Source organism: Simochromis diagramma, unplaced genomic scaffold, assembly GCF_900408965.1.
Source record: "Simochromis diagramma unplaced genomic scaffold, fSimDia1.1 OVJJ01000304.1, whole genome shotgun sequence".
In the NCBI taxonomy this organism is placed as follows: domain Eukaryota; kingdom Metazoa; phylum Chordata; class Actinopteri; order Cichliformes; family Cichlidae; genus Simochromis; species Simochromis diagramma.
Genome location: NW_024387030.1, coordinates 9,659,204 through 9,675,368, shown reverse-complemented (window position 1 = coordinate 9,675,368; position 16,165 = coordinate 9,659,204). Strand labels below are relative to the sequence as shown.

General features: G+C 38.6%; 2 protein-coding genes across 4 annotated transcripts; both read left to right on the top strand.

Moving 5' to 3' along the window:
• Window positions 1–294: 294 nt before the first annotated feature.
• LOC120739980 (B2 bradykinin receptor-like) lies at window positions 295–4,923 on the top strand. The gene is made up of 2 exons (XM_040042017.1): window positions 295–736; window positions 1,837–4,923. The coding sequence occupies exon 2, from the start codon at window positions 1,865–1,867 to the stop codon at window positions 2,873–2,875; it is 1,011 nt and encodes a 336-aa protein (XP_039897951.1). The 5' UTR covers window positions 295–736; window positions 1,837–1,864; the 3' UTR covers window positions 2,876–4,923.
• Window positions 4,924–5,863: 940 nt separating this feature from the next.
• LOC120739981 (B2 bradykinin receptor-like) lies at window positions 5,864–9,352 on the top strand. 3 transcript variants are annotated; one of them, XM_040042021.1, is made up of 3 exons: window positions 5,864–6,230; window positions 7,291–7,352; window positions 7,773–9,352. In XM_040042021.1, exon 3 carries the CDS (start codon window positions 7,801–7,803, stop codon window positions 8,746–8,748), a length of 948 nt encoding a protein of 315 aa, XP_039897955.1. In that variant the 5' UTR covers window positions 5,864–6,230; window positions 7,291–7,352; window positions 7,773–7,800; the 3' UTR covers window positions 8,749–9,352. The 3 variants fall into 3 exon arrangements, with proteins under 3 accessions (XP_039897955.1, XP_039897953.1, XP_039897952.1); XM_040042019.1 differs by lacking the exon at window positions 5,864–6,230 and adding an exon at window positions 6,237–6,431; XM_040042018.1 differs by lacking the exon at window positions 5,864–6,230 and adding an exon at window positions 6,237–6,764.
• Window positions 9,353–16,165: the final 6,813 nt, after the last annotated feature.

Genomic DNA, 16,165 nt, shown 5'->3' with positions numbered 1-16,165 from the left:
AACAGCCTTAAAACAACTGTGAAATACAATTAAAAGATCCTTAAGATCCATCCTTTAAAAAAATAGAAAAAAAACAAAAACAATACCTGGTGCTTCTCACTCAGCATGTGCTCCTTCGTCTTCTGTTACTGTCAGCAGTGACTATCGTATCTATCGAGCTATGTTATTCTGGTCGTTGTCAGGACCTGTTCTGAGTCTCCGCGCTCTTATTAAACTCCTCCACTTATAGAAAGAGAGAGAGAGAGAGCATGCATTTGAGAGAGACAGACACAGAGAGAGAGAGTTAACAAACATTACCATTATTCTGGTCCCACATGATGCTTGTAAATGCACGAGACAACATTTAGTAAGTTGTCAGGAGCACCTGACCTAATGCTATGATCTCTACAGACTTACAAACTGAATTTAAAAAATACCCACACACACACACACACACACACACACACACACACACACACAGTTAAGTAAATTTAGTGCAATGATACACATAATGCTACTGAACGAGGAAAAGTAGATGATTGGCTGAATGAATGGAGGAGGGGGTGGCAAAACATCGAGTCATCTCATATCATCAAAGACATCTGACATCACTTTAATGTCAGTTTATTTTCTCCTTCAAGTGAGCAAGTGGGGCAGAGTCAGAAAACAACTGCAACTGGAGTTACTGGGAGGGTGTAGCTGGCTAGATTGATGTGTTCTTTTTTCCATCTAGAGAACAGACTCTTTTCCCTAAAAGGTATGCATGACCCTTATTTGGCTTGACTTATACTTGTCTGTGTTTTTCTCTGTGGTTAAAATATTTATCAACAGCACAGATTTAGAAACATGATGTCTGACAGTGTAAACATGTCACGATATAGACTGGAGATCATTAACTGGAATTGTCTCTGCATGTTTAGTGTTATAGTCATTATCTTAAGCCAAATGCACTAAGAAGATTTACGCTGAAACAAACTCCAAACACATGTAAAAAGGAGGGTTTGTATTTTGTCATGTTTTTGTTTTAATCTTTATGCATTTAGAATTAATTTAGGAAGAATGTGGCTGCAACTGATGGCGAGGATATGCAGAAAATGAGGTTGCTATAAATATCAGTGACTCAGGTCAGTCCTGATAAACAGTAATCAGTTATTAGAAACGTAGATGCGCTTGTATTGTACTGTTGGAACTTTAAATGACTGATAATGGAAAGGGCTCTGCATGTAAAATAGAAAGGTATTCTCTTTTTTGTCATTACATGTTTATAAGCAAAGAAAAAGACACAAATAAGTACTTAATAGAGGTAGACTGGTATTATCAGTTCGAATAATAGCCAAAATTATAGCTATAATAGCTATAATAACATAATATAATAGCTGGTTATTTTTCTTAATAGAAAAACATTATTACAGATGTTTCTCTGGGAAGAAGGAAAAATTCAAAAATATCTTGTTGCAATGGTTGTGGCACCCATGGTTTGATGATAGATTAAGCAAAAGCGCCTCATCAAAATTCAACTAACACACAAGAACGCTTGTTATTCAAAACAATTATTAATCTCTTAATTTTGCAGATACACTTTTGGTTAATTGGTGACTTTAAATAGGCTGTGATTTTAAATGTGACTGTAAGTGTGAATTAATGGTCTCTCTCAGCCACAGTTTTTGTGTTTTTGAGTCAAATTCTTTGCAAAATAAATGAAAATGTAGCAGCAGTATTTTGCATTATCCATCAGTGTTACTCATAATTATGTGTATCTCTGTACTGTGTGCCATCAAAATAACATAATGTTCTCACATCAAACTGTTTTTAGAATAATATTTTATATTTTATTTGCTGTCCTCTGTTTTTCTGCAGCATCCATTCCAACTCTTACTCTGTCAAGATGTCTGGAAACCAAAGCAACACAAGTGAAAACCATTGTTTTGTTGACAAAAACAGCTTGATTTTCACTCTGGTTCCACCCTACATCCTGGTCATCAGTGTGCTTGGAATCATCTTTAATATGTATGTGCTGATGGTTTTCTGCCTCCACAAGAAGGCCTGCACTGTGGCTGAGATCTACCTGAGCAACCTGGCTGGAGCTGACCTTGCTCTGGTGTGCTGGTTGCCCTTCTGGGCTGAATATACAAGAAAGGGATTTGACTGGCCTTTCAGTGAAAGCCTGTGCAAAGTGACATCAGCTGTTATCTACATGAATGCGTTCTGCAGTATTTACTTCCTTGTTCTGGTTAGCATAGATCGTTATGTGGCACTGGTGCACCCGCTTTCCCATGAGAGGATACGCCGACCGTTTTACGCCAAACTGGGATGTCTGTTTGTGTGGGGTCTTGGCTTGGTCTTTGCTCTCCCCGTGTTCATCTACAGGAAGTTAGAATTCAACTCTCAGTTAAATCTTACTCACTGTTCACTTGACTTACCACAAAATCAATATCTGGCATCTGAGGTGATAACCATAATTTTCAGCTTCATCATCCCTATTATCATTATTTTGTTCTGCACTGTCAGAATTTTTCAGTCACTGAATAACAGGCTAATGGAGGGTTTAAACTCTAAGAAAATGGAGCAGAAGGCTACCACTCTCATCCTGGCAGTTCTCCTGGCATTCCTGATATGCTGGGTGCCATTCCACGTGACCAAGATACTAGATGTGCTCCAAGACACTGGCATTCTGAAATGCCACATCACACTGACCATCGTCCAACAGATCTCTACGTACATTGCCTTCTTCAACAGTGTCCTTAACCCCATTCTCTACGTCATTGCTGGAAATAACTTCAGAAGAAGAGCTAAGGAACTCTCCAAGCAGTGGAACAATAAGACTACAGAAACATTCAGCCTCATGTCAACTCGCATAACGACTCTGAGGCTGACAAAGTCTCAAGCTGCTCTCTGATCTTTTGAGTTTTGATGTGTGCTTTGGTTATTTTAAATTAACTGGGTGATTATTCACCCAAGCATGAGAAAAAAATTTTTTTAGGGAATCTGAATATATAGGGTTTATTTAACATTGTTTATTACACTGTATCTCCAGAAAGTAGTAGTAAGGTTTGAGTGCCTTGAGGGGTGCTGCTATTTTTTTCCCTAATTCTATGCACATACAATACCAGGAATTTGGTGGATATCCATATTAAAGAAGCATATTTGAAAGTAACGCACAGTCTCTTGAGCATTTAGAGTCTTGGTTCTGCATAATGTCAGTGAGAGTGATATCCTTGATATTATCATCTCAGGTATACAGCTCTGGCTGTGAGCACAGCAGTCCCAACCACCTACTATTTAAGTCATGCTCAGAATAAAGTTGGCTTAGAGAGAAGAAGCTGCAACAGCAAGAATGAACTAAGAGGCTTCACTAAAAGCCAAGATAAATAAGGATTAACTAGGACTGTTAATCAGGCAAAGTTAGAAGACGCACACACACAGACGCACACACACACGCACACAAATATAATCCACATCTCTTGTTTTACATCAAAAGTTCAAGCAACAAGGGTGGGGTTGCTTTCAAAGCCAAGGATCCGGTATAACTTCGGTATAACAGGATCTGAGACGCGAATCTGAATCTGCCATTCTACTGCTTTATTTTTTTTATTCAGTTATATTTTATTAGATATGCTTTCAGATCTAATGCAATAATAACACTGCTACATAATTGAATAGCATTACCACATTTATTCTCTATTACATAAGTAATGGACACAAGCTAATATAATGGAACGACTATACAAAGGAGATGAAAGAAGGTTAACAGCGTTAAAAGCATTAACACAAGATTTTAATGGTTAGATGTTCCACACTGTACATGTGAGTGGTTGTGTATTCATATGTCTCTGTGCTGCAACATTATGCGGTTTTACTGCTACCGATTGGAATACTTTAGTGATGAACTGTAAACCACCAAACCTGCTGTGCTGCGCAGTATTACTTACTGTTGTGTATTACATTGTGAAGAGTTCCTTTCCTACTCCTGTGACTCCAAAAAGACATTTAACCTACCAATACTGAAGAACTACCTGCACACTGTATTAATCTTTGCATGTATGTAACAGTATATGAAAAACAGCGAATTGTATGCCTCGTACTCAAACTTCGCTTTTAGTGGCAGCTTCTGTGTATGTATTGTGAAACATTTATACAGTGAACTTGCGATATATCACCTTGCTAGATCAGTGTAAATACAAAAACTCAATAATCCTCATTTACTGGCATCTTCTGTAGTCCGCTGTGGTAAATAAATGTCTACACACCAGGGAACTTTAAGTTCTAAATCAAAAATAATGTTTTAAATTAAACGCACATCCCCTTTTAAGTTACACTATGTGAGTTATTAGATATTTTATACTTTGGATTAGTTGGTGATTTCAGCTTGGCAGTTGTGGGGAATGTGGGTCTTAATGTAAATCTGTGTTGGCCCAGTCCAGTGTGGATTCCCTGTATGACAGCTGGGATAGACTCCAGTCCTCATATGTCCCAGAACTAGATGAATGGTTAAAAGAATAGATGGATGGCTATGGTTCTCAGCACCTCTGATAAGCCTTTATTTGGTAAGCTGTGATTGATTAAACTACAAAGGATTAACAAACTCCAGGCGTACCTGTCCACTCAGTGGCAGGCTTTGAACTGTCAACAGGCAGCTGTTACAATGTAAACAGCAGGCAGATCTCTGTCAGTATCGGATTTATCTCATGGACATATTGGCACATCCCAGTAAACTTAACAGAATACACTGAACCACACGGGGACTATTGAAATAACATGATATAAATATTAATTTTCTTAAAAGTTCTGTCCATGTAAATGTTACTTTTTTGGGGATTAAACATGAACATAAAATAATGGTTTCATTTGAGAGAAAATTGCATGTGTCAAAGTGGAGTATTTTCTGTTTGTTTAGTGTAAATGTCTTCATATCGCTATGATACAGAATAAAGGAAGTGATTTCGGGTTGAGCTCTAATACTCTATTAATCTATTAATCTCTATTAATCTAATACTATTTTCCTTCTGTCATTGGAGTCTCCCTTTCCAGCCAGCTTCCCCTGCTGCAACTGTGTCCTACAAAAACCCATTCATTCCCGTTTTCTCTCCCCCTTTATATAGATGGGCTCAAATCATCACCAATCAACCACTCCGTGCAGTAATCTCCAAATAGCTGACTGCTTGACTAGAGGGGAATCTCCACTCCCACATAGGTGTGGCCTATAGCTCACCCGAAAACACAAAATTATGCAATAATTGAAATGGAAAATAATGCCAACCCAATGTTTAGTGAGAGATTCTCTCAATTATTCCACCAACTGATAACAATAGTATTTGCATTCTGAGCTTAATCAAGCAGTTCAAACGCCTTTTCAGATGTTATGTTCACAGAAGGCCCGAGTCTATAAAGGTCCATAAAACAATACCTGAACCAACACCATAAAAATGAACCATGCAAAGAGACAAAGTGCTACTTGAAGTGGAAAAAACAAAGACTGCATTGACTGAAAAGCAGAAGAGCTGGCTAAAGAGTGAGTCATTATATATTAGTTTAAATTCAGTTTACTTTCTCTTTTAAGTAAGAAAAACAGAGACAGCTATTTAGGAGGAATTCGTTTGGCCTTTTTTTCCACCTGGAGAACAGATTCTTTTGCCTGCAAGCCAAACTTAATTTTGGTTGTTTTTTAATCCTTCATGTTTCTGCCTTTCTGCTCTATAGTAATATTTGCAAAGGGGATTAACAAGTCAACACTAACAGGGTTTTCAGCTTTTTGCCATTACTTGTTAATGATACAACGCACAAAACTTTAAAAACACCCTTCAATTAACTTATGGGTGTGGCCCTGCCAGCTGCTGGTCACGCCTAGGTTCTCACACACCTGCTTCTGATCAAGCTCGTCGGGGGAGCTACTTAACAGAGCGATGGAGCTTTCTCCGGCGCAGGATATGTTAGTCCAGGAAGTACAGATCGTGTTTGCCCGCAGGAGTCAGTGTCTAACGGCTGCTTCCATTGTTTTCCCTGCAGGAGGAGCGTGGAGAGGAAGGACATGCACAGCATGCACAGGGTGTGCAGAGTCACGACAGCGGGGAGCACGAACACGGACGCCACTGGAAGACACACGGGAGTCTTGGGGAGCGCGGGGATTAGTTTGGCAACAGTATTTACCACACTGTAAATAAACGCACTGTACACACAGAACTCCGCCCCTGGGTCCTCCTTTCTCTCACAACCCCAGACCGTGACAATAATGTGCATAAACGCACTCATCTGAGGTTTGTTTTTAAATGCTTGGTATCTATTGAAGCCAGTATTACATATTGAATCAGAATCTGGCATTAAATAAGACACTAAGACATTTCGGTGTTCGGACCGGTCTGAGGAAAGACGAGAAACTCTTTTAAAGCCGAAGCGCTGCGGTCGGGATGTAATGAGGTGCAGTGCCAGTTTTACGATGGAAGGTGTGGGCACAGCAGGTATTTTGGTGGCTTACCTTATTGGTGAAGTATTTGTAGGAGTGTTTTCTTTACGGGTTAAAAAAAAAAAAACTTTCGGAGGAGAATATTTAAAAGAAGCATGCAAACCTGATTTGCTAGATTTCCTGGACACTAAATGTAACTTTGGGGGAAAAAAACACCTCTTACTGTTGATTATGGAGCTGAAGTGTTCATTTATTTGGAATAAGATGAGGAAATATTATCAGCGTCCGTAACTGTGACGGATGGATCCCTCTAAGCTGTGAGCGCGGGGACAAAACTTTTGCTCTGTTCTGTAAGTCTCCACGGAATCCCAACCTTGCGTTTTTAGAGGTGGGTACTTCCTGCTCTTAAGTAGTAATACTAGAATTTCATTAAAAACCGGCTCTGCGTTTTTTTCTCAGCACCACACAGGGATTTTTATGTTGTTGTTTTTTGTTTGTTTTTTTCTGGCTATGAGAGACAAGCATATCATATTTATAACTGTAGCTGTGATGTCATTATGTTAGCGCGTCGGGTTACTGTCTGAATAATATGGGTAATTTAGGCTATAATAGGTTTCTGCAACCTCACAGCTCGTAGAATAAGCAGTGGAATAATATGGACTACAATACACTACAATAATATGCTCATGTTCAGATGATGGAGTAGTTTGGAATAAACTCACCGCTGGATAAATCTGTGCTGCACCTGAGTCTCAGTCCTCAGAATCTCACACTGTCTCACAAGTTTCTAAGAAGAGTTCATCCTTAGACAAAACCATATTTCTTCTTCTTGCTCTCATTTACCTTAACTGCTAGACTGTTTTCATAGAGAAACCGGTTTAAAACCTGCACTTACACTGTAATATTTCTTTCAGGACTTCATTGACACCTCTACTTTAACTCATCGGGCGTGCTCGTTTTTGAGTCTCTGCTCTTGGTAGGTAATTACTGAAATTAACTGACAACATCTTTGTATATAAATTAAGGCACTGTTATGGGAGATCACCCCAACAACCTTTCACTCACATGGGTACATTTTTGCAACTGTACCATCATCATGTCACTTGCCCCTGCGGATTTTAGTCTTAAAGTCGACACTGTTCCTTTTTTAGTAAACCCCCACAGTAGCTTTTAATGCCAAAAGACGGTTTTATACCGGTGTAGATTAAATCTACCCCTAAATATAACGATGACAGCTTTGACCACTCACTTTGTCTTTATTAACTTCCATGCATGGAATACTTTAAGTGTGGATATTTTTTTTCCTCTTTTGAAAGAAAAAAGGAAAAGAAAAATAATTGTGAAAGTTAGCCTACAATAATGTTTTATCTGTACTCTGTTCTCTATTTTTCTGCAGTATCCCTGTCAACTTCATCCCTGTAACGATGTCTGGAAACCAAAACAATACAAATTGTACTAATCTTGAGCCAAATAGTTTGATCTTCACTCTGGGTTCATACTACATCCTGGCCATCAGTGTGCTTGGAATCATCTTTAATGCGTTTGTGCTGATGGTTTTCTGCTTCCACAAGAAAGCCTGCACAGTAGCTGAGATCTACTTGAGCAACTTGGCTGGAGCTGACTTTGTTCTGGTGTGCTGTTTGCCCTTCTGGGCTGACTATGTAGGAAAGGGCTTTAATTGGGCTTTCAGTGAGAGCCTGTGCAAAGTGATACCTGCCATAATAAAAATGAATGCACTCTGCAGCATTTACTTCCTTGTTCTGGTTAGCATAGATCGCTATGTGGGGCTGGTGCACCCGCTGTCCCATCACAGCATGTGTAGGACATTTTATGCCAAGCTGGCATGTGTAGTTGTGTGGATTCTTGGCGTTATCTTTGCACTCCCCGTATTAATCTACAGGAAGTTAATCCCCAGTACATCAAATATTACTGCATGTGGCATTCTCTTCACTGAAGACCAACATCTAGTATATGAGACAATAACCATAACCTTCAGCTTCGTAATCCCTGTTTCCATTATTTCCCTCTGCGCTATCAAGATTATTCAAGCACTGAGAAACAGGCCAAAGGGGCATGGGAAGGAGCAGAAAGCCACCACTCTCATCCTGGTAGTTCTTCTGGCATTCCAAATTTGTTGGGGTCCATTCCAGTTGAGCAGGATACTAGATGTGCTTGAACGTGTTGGTATTGTGAGGTGTCACACCATACTTGACATCTACAAACAAATTACTGTGTACTTAGCTTTTTTCAACAGTGTCCTTAACCCCATTCTCTATGTTGCCATTGGGAGAAACTTCCAGAAAAGAGCAAAGGAATTCTTAATGCCGCAGAAATATAAGAAAACAAGAAGATCAAGCACACGCTCCTCATGAGCACACCCACAAGTGTTAAATCTGACAATGGCTTAAGATAAGCAGGATTGTGACCTTTTGAGTTTTGAGGTATGCTGCTGTGATTGGTGATTTTATACAATGACAATTATTTATCCAGGCATAAGAACTTTTTTTCTTTTTTCTCTTTTTTTTAGCATTTATGTAATGTGAATATATGGGGTTTAATTGTCTATGAAACATTGCTTCTTCAAAAAGTGATATACAGGCATAACATATTTGTTACTTAAATGTGATATATATTTCTGTTTTATAGTGATTTTTGTTCCAATACAATATGAATAACTTTTACACTGGCGGATGCTCATATTAAATAAGAACAAAAATATAATATAACAACACAAAATCATATGAAGGACTTGAACAAGGCCAAGTATAAGAGCAGAGAGATGGTAGTGAACTGGTTTTGAATAGGGCAAAAGTTACACATGTTAATGCAGTTTTTCTTGCAGGTACCACATTATGTGTTTTTCTTATTTTCTGTCATGTATTTATATTCTTACAGTGGTGGATGCTCATGTTAAACTTAATGTTATCAGTTATCACAGATTACATAGTTTACATTAAACATGATTCATATCTTGAAGTCAGAATATATGCAAGTCTTTTCTTATGTTTATCCATTTTTTCAAATTTCAGTTCAGGATTATTATGTTAAAGCTATTCATTGACATCCTCCAAATATTCAGTTCGGAGTACTGCTGCTGTACAAGGTGAATGACCTGGTGTATCTCTCTCTCTCTATATATATATATAAGCCCACTAACAGTCCAGAGACATGCTGTTGGTGGGCTTGAATTTGAGTGCGAATGGTTGTCTGTCTCTATGTGTTAGCCCTGCGACAGACTGGCGACCTGTCCAGGGTGTACCCTGCTTCTCGCCTTAAGACAACTGGGATAGGCTCCAGCCCCTGCGACCCTGAAAAGGGTAAGAGGAAGAGAATGGATGGATGTTTATTTGTCACGGTTCAGGGTCATTTTGACCCAGCATTTTCAGTTTCGAATATTTTTCTGTATTATGGTTTGTATTCTGATTCTCTTGTTATGCTTTGTTGATTATTATTATAATTCTATGTTTCAGTTTATTCTGGTTTAGAGTTTTGTTCTTAGGTTTTGTGTCTTGTGCCCTCATGTTTAGTGGAAGTTTAGTTCAGTGTCAAGTCTGTGTCTTTGTGAATTGTTTCTTGTTTCCTGTTTTACTTTGAAGGTCCATGTCTTATTTCATTGTATTCAGTGCTTCCTCCCGTCTCGTCAGGCTCATCAGGTCCAGCTGTGTTCCCCACCTGTATGTAATCTCCCTGTTTTCTTCAGTGTGTATTTAAGTTGTGTCAACTCATGTACTCACTGGTCGGCCTGTGTATAAACCGTGTGTTCTCCCTGCTGTCCTTCTTTCATGTTCAGGTTTGCTGTTTAGTTTTCCCCATTATAGATTATCTTTAGTTCCGTTTCACCATTTTCACCTTGTGTTTCCTTTTGCAATAAATCTCTTTCGCGTCTCAGCGAGTGCCTGCTCTTGTGTCCTCATTTATTCCCCCACACGACTCACCCTGGTTAGCCGTGACAGTATTATTATTATTGTTATCAACAGTAGTTAGTTGTACTAATAAAAATACAAACCGGATTCCAAAAAAGTTGGGATACTAAACAAATTGTGAATAAAAACTGAATGCAATGATGTGGAGATGGCAAATGTCAATATTTTATTCAGAATAGAACGTAGATGACAGATCAAAAGTTTAATCTGAGATCATTTCAAAGGAAAAATATGTTGATTCAAAATTACACGGTGTCAACAAATCCCAAAAAAGTTGGGACAAGTAGCAATAAGAGGCTGGGAAAAGTACATTTGAGCATAACGAAGAGCTGGAAGAACAATTAACACTAATTAGGTTAATTGGCAACATGATTGGGTATAAAAAGAGCTTCTCAGAGTGGCAGTGTCTCTCAGAAGCCAAGATGGGTAGAGGATCACCAATTCCCACAATGTTGCGCAGAAAGATAGTGGAGCAATAAAGGTGTTACCCAGCGAAAGATTGCACAGACTTTGCAGTTATCATCATCAACTGTGCATAACATCATCCGAAGATTCAGAGAATCTGGAACAATCTCTGTGCGTAAGGCTCAAGGGCGTAAACCCATACTGGATGCCCATGATCTCCGGGCCCTTAAATGACACTGCACCACAAACAGGAATGCTACTGTAAAGGAAATCACAGAATGGGCTCAGGAATACTTCCAGAAACCATTGTCAGTGAACACAATCCACCGTGCCATCCGCCGTTGCCAGCTGAAACTCTACAAAGAAGAAGCCATTTCTAAGCAAGATCCACAAGATCAGGCGTTTTCACTGGGCCAGGGATCATTTAAAATGGAGTGTGGCAAAATGGAAGACTGTTCTGTGGTCAGACGAGTCACGATTCAAAGTTCTTTTTGGAAATGTGGGACGCCATGTCATCCGGACCAAAGAGGACAAGAACAACCCAAGTTGTTATCAACGCTCAGTTCAGAAGCCTGCATCTCTGATGGTATGGGGTTGCATGAGTGCGTGTGGCATGGGCAGCTTGCATGTCTGGAAAGGCACCATCAATGCAGAAAAATATATTCAGGTTCTAGAACAACATATGCTCAAATCCAGACGTCATCTCTTTCAGGGAAGACCCTGCATTTTTCAACAAGATAATGCCAGACCACATTCTGCATCAATCACAACATCATGGCTGCGTAGGAGAAGGATCTGGGTACTGAAATGGCCAGTCTGCAGTCCAGATCTTTCACCTATAGAGAACATTTGGTGCATCATAAAGAGGAAGGTGCGACAAAGAAGGCCCAAGACGATTGAACAGTTAAAGGCCTGTATTAGACAAGAATGGGAGAGCATTCCTATTTCTAAACTTGAGGTCTCCTCTGTCCCCAGATGTCTGTTGAGTGTTGTAAGAAGAAGGGGAGATGCCACACAGTGGTGAAAATGGCCTTGTCCCAACTTTTCTGGGATTTGTTGACACCATGACATTTTGAATCACCATATTTTTCCCTTAAAATTATAAATTTTCTCAGTTTCAACTTTTGTTCCATGATTTATGTTCTATTCTGAATAAAATATTGACATTTGCCATCTCCACATTGTTGCATTCAGTTTTTATTCACAATTTGTTTAGTGTCCCAACTTTTTTGGAATCCGGTTTGTAGTAGTATTGTAGTTACTATTTATCATTTTATCAATGTATCTATTTTTCTTCATCATTCACAATTCTTGACCCCGGAGGGATCTAAATTAAATGCACTCATACAGCAAATCCCCTCAAGTATGACACATCTCACATTTCCTATTGTTTTTCATCAAATAAGGCAAAGGAAGATGATGTAAGCATTACAGAAAATATAAACACTTACCACATTATTTTTTCATTCTTTATCATAAATCAGCTAAATTATATTGCCTCTCTCTCTCTCTCTCTCTCTCCCCCCCCCCCCCCCCCCCCTCTCTCTCTCTCTCTCTCTCTCTCTCTCACGCCCTTGTGGTCTCTTCCAAAGAAAAACTTGCCAAAATGTTGGATTCTTGCTTAATGTGTTTACAAGCATCCTTGGCAAATAGGATGTTGTTTTAGTTTTTGGAACGTAGGACTGACAACAGCTGTCAGTCCTATATATAGTAGAAGGATACAGATCCAAATAAAAACATTTTTGGAGACAGGTTCTGGCCTCTCGAGTGGCTGGTGATAACAAGGCAGGGCAGAACATCCACATCTGGATTGGCACCTTTCAGGTGATTGAGGAGTGAGCTGGTAACAAAGGTTGCAGGATCTCTCTGGGGGCTGGACAGGTGGCCAGAGACAGTATCTTGACAGATGGCTGCTCAGGTCCATGTGGATACACTGAGTCTGATAGCTGGGACTGCACGAGTTTGAGTTCAGAATTTAAACATGATTAACAGGATCGTGATACTCGGGTTCAGCTGTTGTCGGTCCTACGTCCAAAAAGTAACAACAACATCCTATGTGCTGAGGTTGCTTGTAAATACATTAAGCAAGAATCCAACATTTTGGTTTGATGACAGACAGTTTTCTTTGGAAGAGCCCACAAGGGAATGACAAATATTTACATATTTCTGAAGACATTTCTTTAGAAAAATAGAGGAATTAACTACACAGAGGAAGCGATGACGCAGAGAGGATGCATATTTTGTCTAAAATTATTTTGATATCAGTTTTTTCTTTTAAGTTAAGCAAACAAAGACATTAGTAAGAGGTACTAGAAAAGTGTACCTGATGGTTTTATGTTGTCTTTTTCTAGAGACAGAATCTTTTGCCAGCAAAGTATGCACATGTTTAATTTGGCTTGGTTTTCTTTCTTTTTACTTTTCTGTACTTTAACTTTGTTCTGCTCCTTTTGTTTCTGTTTTTCCACATTATTTGTGACTGAATTGCTGAATAATTCTAAAAACATAAAGGGAAAATTCTTCAGTTAACCTGCCAGCTTTACAAGTTTTGGAAACCAGCATCTAAACTGGAGATTATTAATTAAACTATTTATGTTTTGATAAACTGTTTTAGAAAATGTATGCTAAAGCAAACACATATAATTAAAACAAAATTCAAAAAAGTTGCATTAGAATACAAGGAGCTGTGAAAATGATGATATGCAGTGTTTGTGCTGTGAACATCAGTGACTCAAGAGACTTTTTTGGTGAATGTAATACTCAAGAAAAACCTTCATTTGATAAACATTTTCACAAAATTACTAAATAACAATATAAACCTATATGCACCAAAACAAATTACTATCCTAATAAGAACACAAATACAGTCTCTTTGTTTTTTGAGTTGACAACACAAGGCAAAGATGAAAACCAACCCGAAGAGACTAAAGCAATCGCCACGGTGATTCTATTTTAGAAACATGCAGAAGTAGAAATGGAGTCTTCAAATCTGACCACTAAAAACTGCTTTTGTTGCCTGATGAAGATCAGGCTTTGCCTGCTGGGATTGCGTCTGCATACATTCAGCTATAAAACCCCTCTGGGTGCATGCTGTCTCTGCAGATGCTTAAAGTTCTGTCAGCTGTGTAATCAGAATCAGAATACTTCACTAAGGAAATTATGTGTTTACAGTGAGACAATAGACAATAAGAACAGTAACAGACTAAACTAGATTAAATAATGCAATATATTACAAAGTTTACAAAATATATGAATTAGCTCTAATATATACAAAGAGCTCAATCATAAATATAAAAAATATGACAGAGATGAAATATATATGACTGACATTTTACTCCAAACTTTGTTATTTTCACTGTAGGATGTGAAAAAGGGTGTCATGACCCAAGCAGCCAGGAACACACAGGGACAAATGTAATCTTCAAAAAAATGGGTTTTATTATACCCCCAAAAAGGACAAGATGATTACAAAAATTCAAAATAACAAACAAAGTTTTTAAGAACCAAGTGGGCCCATAAAAGAGGTTACCTTAACAGAACACTACTCAAAAGTCACTTAACAAAAACATAACCCAACAAACTGACCTGCCCAAATGAGAAACAGCTCCAGTTATATAGCAAATGAATAAACCATTATATACACCAAAGGTGAAAACTAAAGAGATAACAGCTAACCATCATTCATGAAGAACCCCATCCCCCCTGCATGATCACAATAGATGGTCCAGTCCACTTTATTGGCTTCTGCATTTAAACCAGCTCCACCCTCAGCCTCCTCTTTCAGCCAAACCAGGAAGGACTGGAGCAGAGGTCAGGTAACTCAGAAAGAGCAGAAATATAATCAATATAACATATACCTATATAAAATAACAAACAATGCAAAGCAAAGTCTATGCCACCATTTGGGCTATAGCTTAGTGCTGTCATGCATTACAGGTAAACTCAAAATATCAGATTAGTTAACTTATGATCACAGAAGCTTTAGAGCATAACGTAAACATAAGACAAAAGACCAAATGAATATTACCTAAGTATCTCAATTGTGTGGTTGCATGCAGCCATCACAAAGGGTGTAACTATTGCATTGTGTACTGTGCATTAGATGGATGAGTTGTACAGGCAGGAGTGATTTCCTGTGTTGTTCAGTGATGCATTTGGGTAATCTCAATCTCTCAGTGTACGTGCTCCTGTGACAGGCCAGCAGGTCATTGAGTGGGTGGGAGGTATTGTCGCTATTGTCCTTATCTTGTACAACATCCACCTCTCCGACACAACCTTAATGGATGATTGAAACCGGGGTAACAGTTTTCCACAGGTTTCCACAACAATGCGACTGTTTCTGTCTCGGTGCAGCGTCTACTTTACCGTCGAGTTCTTGTGCTTTTGTGCAATAAAAATAAAACTGATGCACGTATCTCCACTCCTCAAACTGAATCCACCATTTTCCTCTTCACACACACAAACTGAAATCATCTGTAGCACAAGTGCGCAGGCAGAAAAAAAAAATCATGTTTGGCACGCAGATAACTGAAGAACCTCTATAACATGAGTAAAGGCATAATTATAACAGGAATGTAATTACTGAATTTCATAGTGTAACGCATTACAGTATTACATTCTTGAACAATGTAATATGATATATAGTATATGGGTAGAGTATACCCAGCACAAGCAGTTGGGCAGTGAGCAAAAAAGGAGCCCATAGAGACACGAGGACAAAACAGACTTATGGGGAAAAGTAGGCAAAAGTTAATGACATACAGTTTGGCATTAAAACCCATGGCGAGTGAAAAGACTGAAAAAGAGTGAATTCTCAAGGATATTATGTATGCTGGTGTAGGGAAGCTGCAAAAGGTTTTAGGTCTTGAGATTTCAATAGCAAGAATACAAATATGTAGTTGGAAAGACACCATAATTGTTCCCTTTTACTGCGCTGGGCACTCTACTACTGTAAGTTTCTAGAGAACCTCATGTAGAAGGAATCTATGACTCATATTGACTGATAATTGATTTCTAACAAATGGTTTTAGATTTGATCAAACAATAACAGTGCTACAAAACTGATTATTATTGACAGAATATCAATCATTCAAACAACCTTTATTTATATTACACAGTTGAAAAATTTTGCAGTCAAAGTGCTTTACAGATAACAACATATGCCAAAAAAAATCCCATATTAAAGGCTGTGGTTAAATGAATAAAATTAATAAAACTGAGGGCTTGTAATGAACAATTTAAACCCTCAGTTCAAACTCTATCCCCTACCATCTTGTTATATCAATATATGCTATATCTCTGAGTGTTCGCATGTGCTTTTGCTGTGAAAGTTATCACTGAGTGGACTTTATATTTTGTGGAGATGTTTTACCTCATCTCAGAGGCTTCTTCAGTATCATTAGTGGTCTCATGCTAATATTGAGCATCTCATATGCATCCACAAAACAATTTGCCTACTACTCTG

Bases quoted from the DNA above. Each gene is read 5' to 3' on its own strand.
- LOC120739980 (XM_040042017.1), top strand. From the start codon at position 1,865: ATGTCTGGAAACCAAAGCAACACAAGTGAAAACCATTGTTTTGTTGAC.
- LOC120739981 (XM_040042021.1), top strand. From the start codon at position 7,801: ATGTCTGGAAACCAAAACAATACAAATTGTACTAATCTTGAGCCAAAT.